Source organism: Labrus bergylta, chromosome 12, assembly GCF_963930695.1.
Source record: "Labrus bergylta chromosome 12, fLabBer1.1, whole genome shotgun sequence".
Taxonomy (NCBI): Eukaryota; Metazoa; Chordata; class Actinopteri; order Labriformes; family Labridae; genus Labrus; species Labrus bergylta.
In genome coordinates, this window is record NC_089206.1 from 6912710 (window position 1) to 6927485 (window position 14776).

The 14776-nt window shown below is 38.2% G+C and overlaps 2 protein-coding genes across 3 annotated transcripts; one reads left to right on the forward strand and one right to left on the reverse strand.

Annotated features, from left to right (window-relative positions):
• Window positions 1-541: 541 nt before the first annotated feature.
• On the forward strand, window positions 542-5509 carry nemp1 (nuclear envelope integral membrane protein 1). 2 transcript variants are annotated; one of them, XM_020637230.3, is made up of 9 exons: window positions 542-682; window positions 2049-2170; window positions 2428-2644; window positions 2733-2805; window positions 2890-2983; window positions 3080-3194; window positions 3455-3680; window positions 4032-4208; window positions 4409-5509. In XM_020637230.3, exons 1-9 carry the CDS (start codon window positions 574-576, stop codon window positions 4569-4571), a joined length of 1296 nt encoding a protein of 431 aa, XP_020492886.1. In that variant the 5' UTR covers window positions 542-573; the 3' UTR covers window positions 4572-5509. The 2 variants fall into 2 exon arrangements, with proteins under 2 accessions (XP_020492886.1, XP_020492894.2); XM_020637238.3 differs by having other exon boundaries at window positions 4429-5509.
• Window positions 5510-5745: 236 nt separating this feature from the next.
• On the reverse strand, window positions 5746-10798 carry ormdl2 (ORMDL sphingolipid biosynthesis regulator 2). Its single transcript, XM_020635572.3, has 4 exons — window positions 10651-10798; window positions 8519-8692; window positions 8199-8350; window positions 5746-7410 (listed from the first exon to the last, which is right to left on the reverse strand). Exons 2-4 carry the CDS (start codon window positions 8690-8692, stop codon window positions 7275-7277), a joined length of 462 nt encoding a protein of 153 aa, XP_020491228.1. The 5' UTR covers window positions 10651-10798; the 3' UTR covers window positions 5746-7274.
• Window positions 10799-14776: the final 3978 nt, after the last annotated feature.

Sequence of the window (14776 nt, forward strand, 5' to 3'; positions counted from 1 at the left end):
TTCATTGTCAGCAGCTTATAACTATGGAGGAGCAGGAAACATGAAATAATTAAATAAATAGTGGAAAAAAATAGATGTGTTTTTACATAGAATGAATGAACATTTTAAATAATTATTTAAACATTTATTTAATTATTTATGTATTTCATAAATTATGTATTTATTTATGTATATATTACCAATTTTAAATAATCAATGACACATTTAAATAATTATTTAATTATTTAATAACACAAGCATTTAATAAATTAAATAATAATATATTTATTTATATATTTGTTGATTTATTTCCAATATTAAATAATTGATGACACATTTAATGATTTAATTAATCATATATTTATATATTTCATTTTGGCACTTTTAGTCCTCCATACTTACCCCCCTTTAGCCATTCATTTTAAAATCCACTATCAGTATGCACAGACGTTGAAATGTTGAATGCTCAGCGACGATGACGTCACCCAATATGGCTTTTTCGATTGGCTGAACGGCCTGTCGCTCAATCAGGTTGCCGGAGGAGGAAAGGGGCGTTGCCAAACATGAGAGGAGGGATGATATGGTGCTATCGTCATGGCGGGATGCATGAAAATGACAAACGGTTTCGTTTCTATCAGTACTAAAATAATTGTTTTCACTTTGTTTTTCACCTGTTTACCTCAAACCTCACACCAGAATACGGGTAAGAAGTATTTTAACGCAGCAACTCTACATAACGGCGTTTGTTACGATACGTACATAGAAGAAGTAACACGTTAGCTAACTCGTGTTAGCTTGTGTTTGGTGTTTGAAACTCTCATGTAAGCTTCTTGGAGCTTTTGGGCTCACCTAACCTCACAACCCGGTCACTGCTGATTTGTCCTCCGATTCTGTGTTCGTAGTCATTTAGTTTTATTCAATTATATATTGTATATAGATGAGCATGTTTTGACCCTCCAGAATCAAAACATGCTCATTTTTACACAGAAACAGAAACAGAAAGGTGAAAGGTGTTGATGTTCTGCTACAGCATGCTCAATGTGTTACTGATGCTGCAAAGACAAAGACAACAACATGATCAACTTGTGTAAGGACTTTTTATTGCCAATGTAGTCACCCTGAAAGAAAATCTGTGGACTCAAGCAGGCAAAATGTTTGATATCTCAGAGCAGCTGCAATACGAACAGTCTTCTGATTTAACCCAGATTTACAAGAAGGGTTCAGTAGACACATTTACAGAAACACTTACCTGAAGCTGCTTCTTTTTTTTTTAATTTTTACAAGGAGTAATTAAATAACAAATACAGGTTTGTACACACCCAAGAGAACTATTCACCTACAGCTAAAAATAAACTGAGCACACAGTATGCACTACAACTACACTACGACTCTCCTTTGAGTAAGGACAGAATACTTTTAAACTTTAGCCTGAGCTGCATATATATATATATATATATATCAAACTGTATTTTGCACACTTGACTTCTTTTTTTTATAATAATTCTTTATTTATCTATCATACTATGCACTGGCAGAGCTACTATTTTGTACTGTTATCTATGAGTAACAGCTATTTATGCACATGGACCATCCATACCACTTTTTTATCCTGGCTATGTATTGAGGGCTCATGTTTTTTTGTACGGGTGGGATATGTTGTATATATGTGTTGTGTTGTGTGTTTGTATGTATATATGTGTTGTGTTGTGTGTTTGTATGTATGCTGGCTGCTGGATCACCTACATTTTCCTGCTGGGATGAATAAAGTATATCTTATCTTAATCCTTGATTGAGCTATAGTTACAGTGTCTGACTAGAAAATAAGACGGGTAAAAAGAGAAAACTACTTATTTCACGAGTGCTGATCGTTTTAGTCTTCTCATGGCATGGATACACATTGAAAATATTTATCATATTACATCACTGCTGTTACCCCTTTAATGACTTTTCAGAATAAGTCCATTCTGCAGACTTTAACGTTTTTTTAACCTCAGGTTTCTCTTGTACAAGACAACTTGTAATGTGATGATGCAATCGTTTACTTACATGCCTCTGCTTGTCAAACCCAGGTAACACGCATTCAATAATTGATCTCCAGGATGGGGAGATCTATGTCATGTCAGGGTCCAACAAGTTCTGTTACAAAAACTCAGTAGTTCCCTCCTGGAGGCAAACATGGACGAGAATTCAGGTAAGTGACTGGAAGTGTTTTTTAATGCACTTCAACTTGTTTTTTTTTTATGTTGAAGTGCATTGATTTGATATGTGTTGTTAAACGTGCACATTTTGTGATCTGTGAAACACAGAAAAAAAAACAAAGAACACTCAGCATTGAATCTGATAGGCATTTGTATTTTCAACAGCTGCTTTTAACAAAGATTATATCTTATAATTCCTGATGTCAAAACTCTGTTAATATGTTCAATAGTAACTGTTTATTTCTGACAGGTCAACATTTGGAGCTCCAATGTGTTCAAGGTGGATACTGTGCAAGGTGAGGAGAAGCTGCAGGAGCTGGACCAATTCAGTATCTGGGGCTTCATTCAGAGCTTTTTACGGGAGCGGCACAATGAAACCACTATCAGCGTCAGCCTGTTCAGCAAGAAGACGTGCTTCAAGATTCAACCAGCTGACGGGACTCAGTACACTGTCAAGCCCCTCCGCAGTGAGTGTAAAACACACCAAGTCGAATGTTTTATTTTAGTTTATTAACAAGATTTTTGGCCAACACAAGGTTTCTACTCTCCTTGCAGAATTTGATATCTATCTGTTTCTGGTATTCCTTGCTGGAATATTGTTGTTTCTCTTTGCAGAATCACTCAGCAGGTAACTTTTCTAACTTATATTCCTTTGTTTGTATTTAACAGAACTATGATATGTTATTCACCATTTCTTCTCCCTTACATAAAGGAGTCAAGTTTTCTTCTACTCTGCCGGTATGAGCACGGGCATGATCGCTTCTCTCATCATCCTCTTTTTCATTTTGGCACGCTTTTTGCCAAAGGTAGGGTTTTTAATTTTCCTCCAATATTCATGATTTTATGAATTATAGAGTAATTATTCCTATTTGTTGTTTACTTTGTCTTTATTGTCCACGCAGAAAAGCCCCTTCTATGTGTTGATCGTTGGCGGCTGGTCGTTTTCTTTGTATGCCATCCAGCTTGTCTTCAAGAACCTCAGATTTATTGTGCAAGAACACTGGCACATGGCATTAGGTACAAACTCTTCATGTACATAAACCTTATATAGCTAGTGTCTTTTCTGAAACATCAAACCAATGCCTGAAACATTAACCAATTTTAATATAAAAGATTAACTGAATAGTACTTAACTGTAAATGTAATTTAAGCATCTCATACATGTTTCACCTTAAGACATGTATCATAAATAACCTTTGAATTGAACTCTCATCTGTCTTTTTAAACTTCCTCATCATTTCTGTGAAATAAAACATGTGTCTTGTTGTATTTGTCAGGTTATGTAGCAGTGGTGGGATTCGTCAGTTTCGCTGTGTGTTACCTTTATGGCCCTCTTGTGGATGAGAAGCGCATTAACATCTTATCGTGGATGCTGCAGATCTTTGGTCTGCTGCTGATTTATTTCGGGATTCAAATTCAGCAAGTTGCCTTCGCCATCATCGTAGCAGCTCTGATCTCCAAATATCTGGAGTACCCCATCACTCTGGCGTTTGTTGCATGGAGGTGGGTGTTTGCAATGTGGACAGGAGGTGGCGCAATAGGACAATATTCATTAACTATGTTATTTCATGAATTACAGTGCTCTGTGGTTGAAAAACACTAGTGGCACAAATGTTTTAACACTAATTTTTTTTAATGTTTTTTTTTATGGTGATTTAATACAACTGACAATTTTAGATAAATTGGTTCTTTGGAAAGCCACGCTTGTTGATTAAGAGTTATCAAAGTTGAGTTTGCTGAAAGAGCTGAAATTCAAAGCAGTAATACAAACATGCTGTTATTTTGCATTTTACCTCCATAAACAGATTTATTTCTGCTACTATTTTCTTGAGCACTTGCTGTTTTTTAATGCAGGAAAATGAAACGTTACATTTATTGGAAGCCAGAACCACCTCGGCTGTTGACTGAAGAGGAGTATCAGAGGCAGGGGGAGGAGGAGACTCGGCGTGCACTGGATGAGCTGAGGAAGTACTGCAACAGTCCCGAGTTCAGCCCCTGGAAGACCGTGTCCAGAATCCAGTCCCCTAAAAGGTGACTATTGTGACGTTCTTTTACATAATTCATTAAGATAAATGATTACCATTAGGGTCAGCCCCATACCTCGCTTTGCTAAAATAAAAACACCTCATGAACCTGCTTAGCTTCTATCACAGGTTGATCTGTTGTGTCTGGGTACTAATACCAGTGAACAGTTTAAATATCACACATGCTATGGTGACTTTGATCCACAGATTTGCTGATTTTGTTGAAGGGTCTCCTCACTTGATGTCAAATGAGGTGTCCGTCCACGCGCAGGAATATGGCTTTGGAGGATCCTTTTTTGAAGATGAATTTTTCGACACGGACGACGAGGACGAGGACGGGGATCTGAAACCTATAATGAAACCAGAGTGACACCGCACATGTATGGGAAAAAAACCTAAACAAGAACGGTGAATACTGCCTTTCACTGAGGAGGGACCCGAGAGAAGCCCACAGTGGCTCATGTGCAAATGTCCTGACTGACTTCTGAATGTTTTTTGTTTTTTCCTCCTGTGAAGGGGCGGCAATGAGAAAAGTCAGGATTTTCATGTCGGCCACAACAGCCACCGCATGTTCTGCCTTAAAATGACAAAACACTGATGATCACAACAGAACGGTGTGGTCGGATCTGTTATCAGCAAAGAAATGTAGTTACAAAAAATGTGCACTAAAGCCAGGTGTCTTCTTTTTTTTTTTTTTGAGAACACAGGCTTCTGTTATACAGTTACAAATACAGTGAAACAAGGAGGAGGTCAAAGCAATATAGAACTTTAACTGTGTGATGGTGAAGTTTGTGTAGTCTTTAGCTGAAGCTTTGGAAAAGGTTTATGCTGTTTCTAGTTTTCTAAACATTGTGTTCACATCCTTAAGGCTCTGAATTGGCCTCACAACAATGAGAGCATCCACTTGTCCCTCCAGTACATCATGAGGCGGTTCTCCCCTCTCTGAACAGCAGCACGACGTGGTGGGAGGTAAACGCTTCGTATTCTGCTCGGGGAGGAGATTGGGAACGTTTGTTTTTCACTTGTTTTCATTTTACTGGACATAGATCATTGGAAGGGTCCCAAAGTATTTTGAATAAAAATATATATATATTTGAGTCATGCATTAGCATTACTTTTTAAAGACTATGATCATGTTTCTGGTTAATTAAGTCATTTGTTTGAAGCCAAATAGTTGATTTTGAATATCCTGGCTCAAATGTATACTAAAAGAAATCTGATGTGGAGGGGGACAAATAACCGCCAAGTGCATTATCTTATTTACTTAACCTGAATAAAATCTTTGAGGCACATGCCACTTCAATTTAATTCTCTCTTTTAAATCCTTCTTCGCAAAGGTTTAGGGGTATGTTTCCCTTTATATCATACTGCATTTATCTGAATGATAACGCTACTATCTGCTCCTGAAGCTGGCCACACACTAGAAGATTGTCTCCCTGATTTTTGGCCCGATTTGCCCCTCCCGACGATCGGGGGGGGGCGTGTCCTGCTTCGAGGCTTGTCGCACACGATTTTTTGTCAGAATGAGATAAAACATGTAGAGATGAGGCTACCCAACAGTTTATTTAGAAGTTGAAAAACAGACCATAAAGCATTAGCCTGTTTGAAGAAAAATGGCCATTAGGAAGAAGATAAAAATGATCTGTGGAATTTCCACCACAGATGGCTGAACTAAACTACACATACAAGTGGCTGCATTTCACTGTGACGGCCAACCGCTCAAACGTTGAATCTGCATATCGAGGAATGAATCATTCAATGTGAGCATTACGAGTAAAATCTTTCGTCAGTGATCTTGAAATACAAATGACAACTGTCATATGCGTTTCTTGGCGCTACATAACTGAGTCATAGCGTCAGTTTTAAAACACCTTTCTGCAAGTTTTACGGAGTTCATGTTTTATTAAAAGTGGAAGCAGAACTTGGGGCCTGCTGTTTGAAGTGAGATAGTGCTCTTCTGTATCTGTTACTCTACAGTATATGTTGGAGAAAAAGGATGTCGTCTTTCGGTTCTCCCCCACTGAGCCATATCTGATAACATTTAGCCAGCTGTCCTCGACATCCCAATGCAGTCTTCTTTATATTACTGTGATTTACATGCAGCCCTTAAGGCCAGGGAACAACCCTGATAACTGGTTTTCAAATGTTTACGCTTGATCACACAGATGCGTGTAAAACAGCTGATCAACCAAACACTTTGCATGTTTCACATTCCCAGAGAAATGCTACAAAACAGGAAAACCTCGCTGCAATTGCAGGAAGAAGTGTGGGGGAATCCCTTGGATTTACGAGCACATTTCAAACACTGACAGCTCCTATATACGGGCTTCATGCAAAGGGCCTGGAGTTCCCCACAACTGACAACCTGGCCCTCATTGCAACAAATGAATCTCACAAACCTCGCTGCAAGAATTTTGCAGTTTGTGCAATAAAGATAAGACAACCACTTACACATGTAGGTCCTTCTGCTCATTTTATAAGCAGGAAAAGAAATCCAGCTTCATAGCAATCAGTAAATAACATGAAAGAATCGTGTGTATCATAGCAAAACAAAGACTGCATTGTGCACTGTTGGCGTGTAAATGCATGCTGTATGGAAATCTTTAGTATTTTAGTAAAATAAGAGAAAAACACGTTCAAAAAAACCTGTACAAGTAACGGAAAAACTAACGTGCTGCCACAATGAATTTATCCACATAAGACAACAAAAGGACAGTTTTGCAGACCTGCAGCCAGTGCAGTTTGTCACAGAAGAACTTCGACAGAGGCTGATGATTTTTTAAAAGAAAATAAGACACAAACATGCATCTGAAAGCTGGGGAAAATATAAATCAGTAACTTCAGTGCTGACAAAAATGACTCATGAAACAGCAGCAGTGCATTTACTTTTCCTGACTGCAACAAGCAGCACAGACTGCATCTTTCCCATGTTACTCCACACAGTCCGTACAGAAAAGGAAAAAAAACAATCTGGTCCCCTTCTCCTCAACCTCTAAACATAAAAAGTCCATCAGAAACAGAAAACTACAAGTCCAGTGTCTTGTGGTTAAAATCCAGTGGTTCGACACTTCTGTCAGTACTTGTTGATCCCGAATATCCGTACGCCGTGAAATTGAGGCAACTTTGGAAGGACGACACTTAGGAGGGAGCTTGTGTTGATCAGGAAATGTGTGGGGTCGTACTTTGTGTAGAAACTGGCAAGAATATACCTGAAAGAAAGACGAACAGTGTCAATGTAGCATCAACATGTCAGAAGAAACCTTATTTTGAAAAGTCTAAACCTCAATCAATGGGGGCTTCTTATAAATTAAAAAAATCGACTTTTGTAAAACGGAGCCTAAAAAAAATTGTGTTTTGTAAATGACCGATTGATGAAGAACTCTAGAAATTTATTTGCAAAAATTGTTAATATAAAAAGCATATGAGTGGAATTACAATGGAAAGATTGAGAGGTGAATTGTCCTGATCCTCACTGTGGTTCTGCCAGTAAAAATCCCATTAATTTTCAGGGTTTGATGGGGGTCGCTGTTACCATGGCAATGTTTCCTGCCCCTCCGCGCCGAATTTGAACGGGTAGTTTCACTAGCAGGCAAGCTAGTTAGTTAGCTATCATGTACAAATAACTTTGTTACATGTATATATTCAACAACACAATTACAAGATATTACAACACTAAAACCATGATACAACTTTTAAAAAGAAGTGATATCGTTCGCAATGGATTGTGGGATGGGTAGTTCCTCGACTCTGGAAGAAAATTCTGTACAGTCTTGTACCTTTGGCCTTATTCTTTTTTTTTTTTAAAGCCGTTTTGGCGCTGAATCAGATCTGAAAAAGTGGGCGGTCCCTGTTGAGCTCTTTTTCCAGATGGTCTAAATAAGATGAATTTTAACTGACATGTTGATTTAGCCATCATGATGCAGGAATAAAAAAAAAAAAAATCCAGACTGTCCAGTACTGTAGATGACTTGTCAATATAAGCAGCAGACACACTTACAAAACAATTGGTGAGATGGTGAGGAATTTGCGAGAAGATGTGAACTGGACACCGTAGTCCATCTGTTCCCAGTGTGTAAGCAGACGAGCTTTGCCTTGGTCCGGTGTCTCAAAGGGGGTGCCCTTCACGGTGTGCAGAAACAGGTACATCACCTGCACAGGACAAAGAGAGACAATTATATTCAGCCACAAAAAGATCAATTGAAATCTGATACCTAACAGTTAGTTTGATATTTAACAGACCGATGTGAAAGTGTATCGGGTATCAACATATTTCCCCAAAACCACCCAGAGATATTATAGAGGACGGCTCTAACTGACCAGGTTGTGGATGACGTTGGTGAGGGTCCAGACAAGCGGCACGGTGAAGAAGGGGATGCTCAGCAGCACTATGTGCAACACCACAGTCAGCAGCAGATAGGTGAGCCAGATTCCTCTACTGTTCATCACCCTCGTGTTGGGGTTCACCTCGCTGTGAGCTACGCCCACGTTCATCTTTGAGATCAGGAAATGCAAAATGGAAATGTTCAGAAGGACGTTCAAACAGGGGGATGTTATTTGACCCAACCACAGACTGGTTATCCTGCCTCTCCAACAACATTACAGCAAGCAGGCTGACAGAGAACGTTTGAGAACAGTGGATATGTTTTAAAGGTGCTATATAAATAAAAGTATAATCATGCATAAGGAATTTAAAAATAGTGATGCTGAGGCTGATCTGTATAAATTAAATTAAGATTAAGATTTACTTTTATTGATCCCCTTGCAGGGAAATCCAGTTTTTACACTCTGTAAGTCATGCAACACACACATGAATGCTGAAATACACACACATGCACAAAGAAGATCCTGTGGACATGCACTAATGGAGAGATGTCAGAGTGACGGAGCTGCCCACAGCGGGCGCTCCTGAGCTGGTGGTGGGGAGGGGGTTTGGTGCCTTGCTCAAGGGCATCTCGGCAGCGCTCAGGAAGTGATCTGGCACCTCTCCAGCTACAAGAACAACCAGAACAACCAGAACAACTTCCATATTTGATCCGCACCGGGATTTGAACCGGCGTACCCTCCAGTTCCCAACCCAAGTCCCTACAGACTGTATTAAAGTAAAATAGTAAAATCCCAATGTGCTATATGCAGAACACCGCTAATGGAAATAAGTTTCAGACGACCACCAAACAACACAGGTTTGGTAGAGATTCAAATGAATGTTTTTTCATGTTATACCGGTACTTTGATTCAACCATCATGTTTTGTTCCTTTGTTAGTGCTGGGGGCCGAGACCAGCCTGCTCTGAATTGGTACATTTGTGTGCTAGGGCTGTCAAAAATACTTATTTCATTTGAACAGAAAACTATGCTGCAGAAAAGTATAGAGAGTATAGACCAGGGGTGGCCAACTGGCGGCCCGGGGGCCACATGCGGCCCCCATCAACCCTCAATGTGGCAGAAATATCTCCATAATAATATTTGCTCACTGGTATATGTTGAGTTAAATTTAAGACATAATTGACTGTAATCTTTTTTTGTATTCTACAATTTGGCCCCTCTGGCAGTGAGAATTAAATGAATGTGGCTCCTTGCTGTGACCAAAGTTGCCCCCATCCCTGGTTTAGATTCTTTAGTGAAGTTATTTGTGGTGCAAAAAAAAAAAAAGATAAAAAAAAAAAAAAAAAAAGTTAATCTTTCAAAATAAAACATGGTCTGACTATATTGAAGATCCTAGGGTTAGTATGTTTATCAACAATACATTTAAGGACATTTAACGAACATCTACTTTGAAGATTGTTAATTGTTTCAGACATCTATTCAGCAAAAAAATATATATTTTTTTACATTTTTATTATTTTGAAGGGGCTTTTTTTTTTCGTTTCGCGAAAGAAAATTTTAAAAACCATTTCGCGAAGAGCATTACACTCTTACACCTATTCAAACCTTCAATAATAGATGACTCTATGGTAGCACATTTAAAAGGTTGCACCTTTTCTTGAGCTTTCAATTTGATTTGTATCGTGTAAACGAGGTGGCATCATCATCATGAAGACCCCGCCCAGCTGAGCTGCTCTGAGTGACTAAACACGCGCTTCCTCTCACAGGACTCCCCCCCCCCCCCCCTCAGCTAAAGTTACAGCTAGCTGCAACATTCAGACACTACGCTGCCAAACACAGCGTTAAAGAATAAACAAGGTTCAAATGTGAAAAGTTATTTTACATCACAACAACTCCAGCTTCAAAAATAAAGTTCAACAACGTGTGAAATCCAGTGAACAGCTGAGTGTCTATCCACAGGTTAACATGCTAACGTTAGCTCAAAGTTACTTTAATCCTGATGTAACTCTCGCGCATTAAGTTCGCCCAGGTGGGGTTTGTAACACCTGTTAAAGTAAACATCAACAGGCCTCGTCCAGCATGTTGGAGCGCTTTAAAGCTGACATTTTTTAACGGAGCAGTCTTTACCTTCCTGCGTTGTCGTAGCTCACCAGGAAATTCCTTGTTTTTTCTTTAACCCCGCCTTCCTTTTAGATTCGGGCTGGTTCTTCTTGCTGTCAAAACTCCAGCCGGCGTCATGTTAGGTGTACAGGTGAGAGGCAGGTGTGAGAGGGAGCGGGAGCGCGAGTTCTGGTAGAGATCAGCTGTCTTCCAAAAATAAATAAATCTTTGTCAAAAGTACATTTTGTTCATTGCAAAAGTTAAGAGTTCATAAATTCTACTAAATGTCAACAATGTAACCGGATACACAGGGATTTACCTGTAATTCTCAGGTGTTACTCTCCACCCCCCTTAAAGTTATTTATAATTTGGATGGTGGCCTTTATCTAAGAATAAACAATTAAACATGAAACAACCACCAGAGAAAAATGTTAACTTATTTCTTCTAATTTAAAAAAAAAAAAAAAAAGTGTTAGGCTATAAATCTCATTTTAAAACTTTTATACTTCAGGTAAGGTACAGTTAATTTGCTAACTGCTTGATTTATTTTTTTTAAAGTCGCCTACCATACTGTACATTAAAAGAAATAAGACTGCATCAGTATTCTAAAAAAACAACAAAGTAAAAGTATAAGAAGTAACCTATATTAACTCATGCTTGAGTAATGTTTGCTGAGCAGTTTCTAGCTGTTTCAAAAAAAAAAAAAAAGAGCCTTTAAGTAAAATGTAGGCGATGTGTTATCAGTCAATCAATTTTTATTTGTATAGCGTCAACTCATAGCAAGTGTTATCTCGAGACACTTTACAAAAAGCAGGTAAAATACCTTACTCTTTGTCTTTTAACTTTACAAAAGAGCTGGGAAAAAGTTAGCGATGTGTCGTTAAACATTTATATCTTCTGCTGGAGAAGTAGGAAACATTTCAGAGACAAACCACCTAAATGTGGATTTTCTTTTCGAGACTTATATTATTTATTACTTCAATAAGAGAAATATAAAGTGAGGCAATCCTTATCCTTCAAGTGCTGTTTGTGCTCCGGTTTTACTTGAGAACTCCTGTTTAATGCACCACAAAAATATAACATTCGATCAGTTTAATCATGAATTATTGGCTAAAGTTACTTTCACGTGCTAGAGGGACATTCTGTCTATATACCGCTTTTATAGGAGCTTTAGTCAAGTCACTTCTTTTTATAAAGCACATTTAAAAACAATCAAACCAAAGTGCTTTACAGCAGACACTGTATAACATACAATAATAAAATAACAATGTACAAACTATATGGATGAGAGTTTAAAATGAGGGATAAAAGGTTTAGATTAGGAGAAATGTAAGTAAATCTTGAAGTTTGACTTAAAATTTTCAGTGTTTGAGCATGACTAAATGTGGGACAGGAATGTATTTCAGAGCCAGGGGGGCAGCAACAGAAAAGCCTTGTCACCTTTGGATTTAAGGTGTAATAGTGGGACTGAGAGGAGATGTTGTGAGGATGACTTCAGTGACTTGGGGGCTGTAAAAGGAATAAGCAGATCTGTTATATATTTTGGGGCTAATCCATCGAGAGGTTTGTGAACAAATAGTTTCAAGCTTTAGTTCATATTGTGTTCACGTGATGCATTTCACCAGGATGCAAGCTTTGAGGTGGCAAAAAAAAGAGTCACATTCATCTCAGGGCAGTAGACGAGCGGTGGGGTTTTAATCTCGTCACGCGTCCACTCCACCACCTTTCAAAGACAAGTATTGTACTTTTCACTCAGTTTGACTTATTTTATAGCGAAAGGTACTCGTAACTTAGTGGACTGAGATGGGATACCGAACATGTGATCAGTTTATGTGAAAAAAAGATACAGTAAGAGGACTGCAGCCAGGATGAAAAGAAAAACAAACAGGTAGTTACCGGCATGCTGAACAGTGTGCAGAGAAATTAAATAAGGAAGTGATGTAATTCAAAAATGACACACTTATTTTTATATGTCTGTGACATCCTGTGGAAGTAAAGCTTGTTTTGACAGTCATTTACTGGAACTCATTTTTCATGTGCACATCTTATATTTCTATGTATGCGTCTATGAGTGGTGGGTGGAGATCGTTTTGTCTGTTGCTATTTATGTTGAAAACTTTCAGGACAATTCAAAAAGATACAATTTTTTTTTTTTACCAAGCAGCCTGTAAAGTAGAGGGAAGAATATCCACCTCAAGAACCTCCAACATTTAAAGGCTGCAAATGTTAAAATACACCTGCAGTATATTTCCATAACCTAAAGTACATTATATGATAATATGACATTTCAAAAACATGCACTGTGCAGCATGAATACTTTTAACAGTCTTCAGGACATCTTGCAGATAATACTTGAGCATTCACCTACTTTAATATAAGTCTATTTGAATTATATTTCACCACATCATAACCTCACAGCCCATAGAATAGTTTTTAATAAGGGATACATATCAGGATAATGCATGAGTAAAAAAGCCGAGTTGTGTGTGAAATAACTAGACTAGATGTTGTTGCTGGTAAAGATAGCATCTATCATAGTTGTAGTATGTTTAATTTACTTTACAATATAACTTTTGTCTTTATAACTTGACTTGATATGAGCTAATAATATCATTTTAATAAAGGCTTTTCGTGACTTAAAGGTCACATATTATGCAACATGCAACACTTTACCATTTTTTTTTATCGAACACCGTCCCGAGTCTGTCTACAGATTTATTTTGACCTCCCTTCAACGGTCACAGCTCAAAATTTCAGCTGTCACCTTCATGCAGGGAAATCTAATCTCATGCATGAAAACACAAATGACTAATGCACAGGAATGAAAACAAAAGTGCAAAGGTGGTTACCGGGCGCCCTGCAGATTGTTTCCTGATACAACGAGAAGCTTGTGAAGAAATTAAACAGGGAAGTGGTGTATTGCACATTACAAGTGACATGTTGATTAGAGGTGCTGGATGTCCTGAGGAAGTCTGCCGTGCTGACTTAGTCATTTTTGGTAAACGTTTCTATTTGGACATATTTATGATCCTTGAGTCGATTATTTTGGCAGCTGTTGGTTCTTTTGTCGGATGTCTTCGTTGACCTCTTACTCTCTTGTCTGGCACCATAATCAAGTCAAACTTTCCCGTCTACAGGCTCAGCAAACACTGTAAATGATGTCATAAATCTCAAAGTTGAGTTACCGTAACAGGTTGAGCTTCATTCTTGCACAACTCACACAAACAATCTATTTGAACGTGTCATGGCCATTAAAAAAATAAAAATAATAATTCACTCTTTGTCACTTTCTGTGCTCCCAGATAGATAACCCCTGCTCATATAGTTTTCCAAAGATTAGTATTCTGACATTTTACAGGGGTTTAATAATTATACGCTCAACATGGTGTCAATTCACCAAAAGCACAATTTCTTCTTCTTCTTCTTTTTAAATTGGCTGTTGACCTGACTCGAAGGGATCAAATACAGCCCGGCTGAGGCTGGACTTCTGCTTCCACAAGACCACAGGGAAGATGGAAGTGTTCCTGGAGCTGCAGGGGAAATGAGGGAATAATGTGCTGAGTGTCTGATCAGGGAGAGCTGAGGTTCAGTAACTGTCTTGGCTGAGTGTTAATGTGAATGAGTTTTTATAGAGTTTATAAGTCTGCCTGTTTAAACTCATTATGTAATTACCAAAAAAAATCTTCTTCTTTATCTCATTGTTATGTCCTCAGCATCTTATAAAGTAATAAACATAATTTGTGATTGTTTTTTTTTTAATTCTGTCCGGCATTATTGCAGTCGATGGAAATAAGCATCTTTATGCATCAATGCATGACACATGGAGCTACAGTATGTCACACCAATATGTTGTCCAGAAAATGTACAGATATTCTGAAAATGTTCTTTTGATTACTGAATGTTTGATACATATGGTTTTGGTCCGGACAGTTCTGCTAACTCTTCTCATTTGTCTTCTCCTCTACTCCTTTTCCACCTGCCTTCTTCTTTTGACCCAGACTCACTGCAGCAGGTTGTACTCCTAGTTTTTTTTCTTCTTTGCTTAGCTTGTTTCTGTCCCTTTCTGTGCCCTTCATATTATGTCATCATAACGTCATCTTACCTTTCATGTCATGCACTTTGTGAAGTGTTCAGATACAGGTGGATTAAAACA

Bases quoted from the DNA above. Each gene is read 5' to 3' on its own strand.
- nemp1 (XM_020637230.3), top strand. From the start codon at position 574: ATGGCGGGATGCATGAAAATGACAAACGGTTTCGTTTCTATCAGTACT. The intron at 2,645-2,732 runs GTGAGTGTAAAA...CTCTCCTTGCAG, and splicing joins CACTGTCAAGCCCCTCCGCA to AATTTGATATCTATCTGTTT. The intron at 2,806-2,889 runs GTAACTTTTCTA...CCTTACATAAAG, and splicing joins TTTGCAGAATCACTCAGCAG to GAGTCAAGTTTTCTTCTACT.
- ormdl2 (XM_020635572.3), bottom strand. From the start codon at position 8,692: ATGAACGTGGGCGTAGCTCACAGCGAGGTGAACCCCAACACGAGGGTG. The intron at 8,351-8,518 runs GTCAGTTAGAGC...TGTCCTGTGCAG, and splicing joins CCAACGTCATCCACAACCTG to GTGATGTACCTGTTTCTGCA. The intron at 7,411-8,198 runs GTAAGTGTGTCT...TCTTTCTTTCAG, and splicing joins ACCATCTCACCAATTGTTTT to GTATATTCTTGCCAGTTTCT.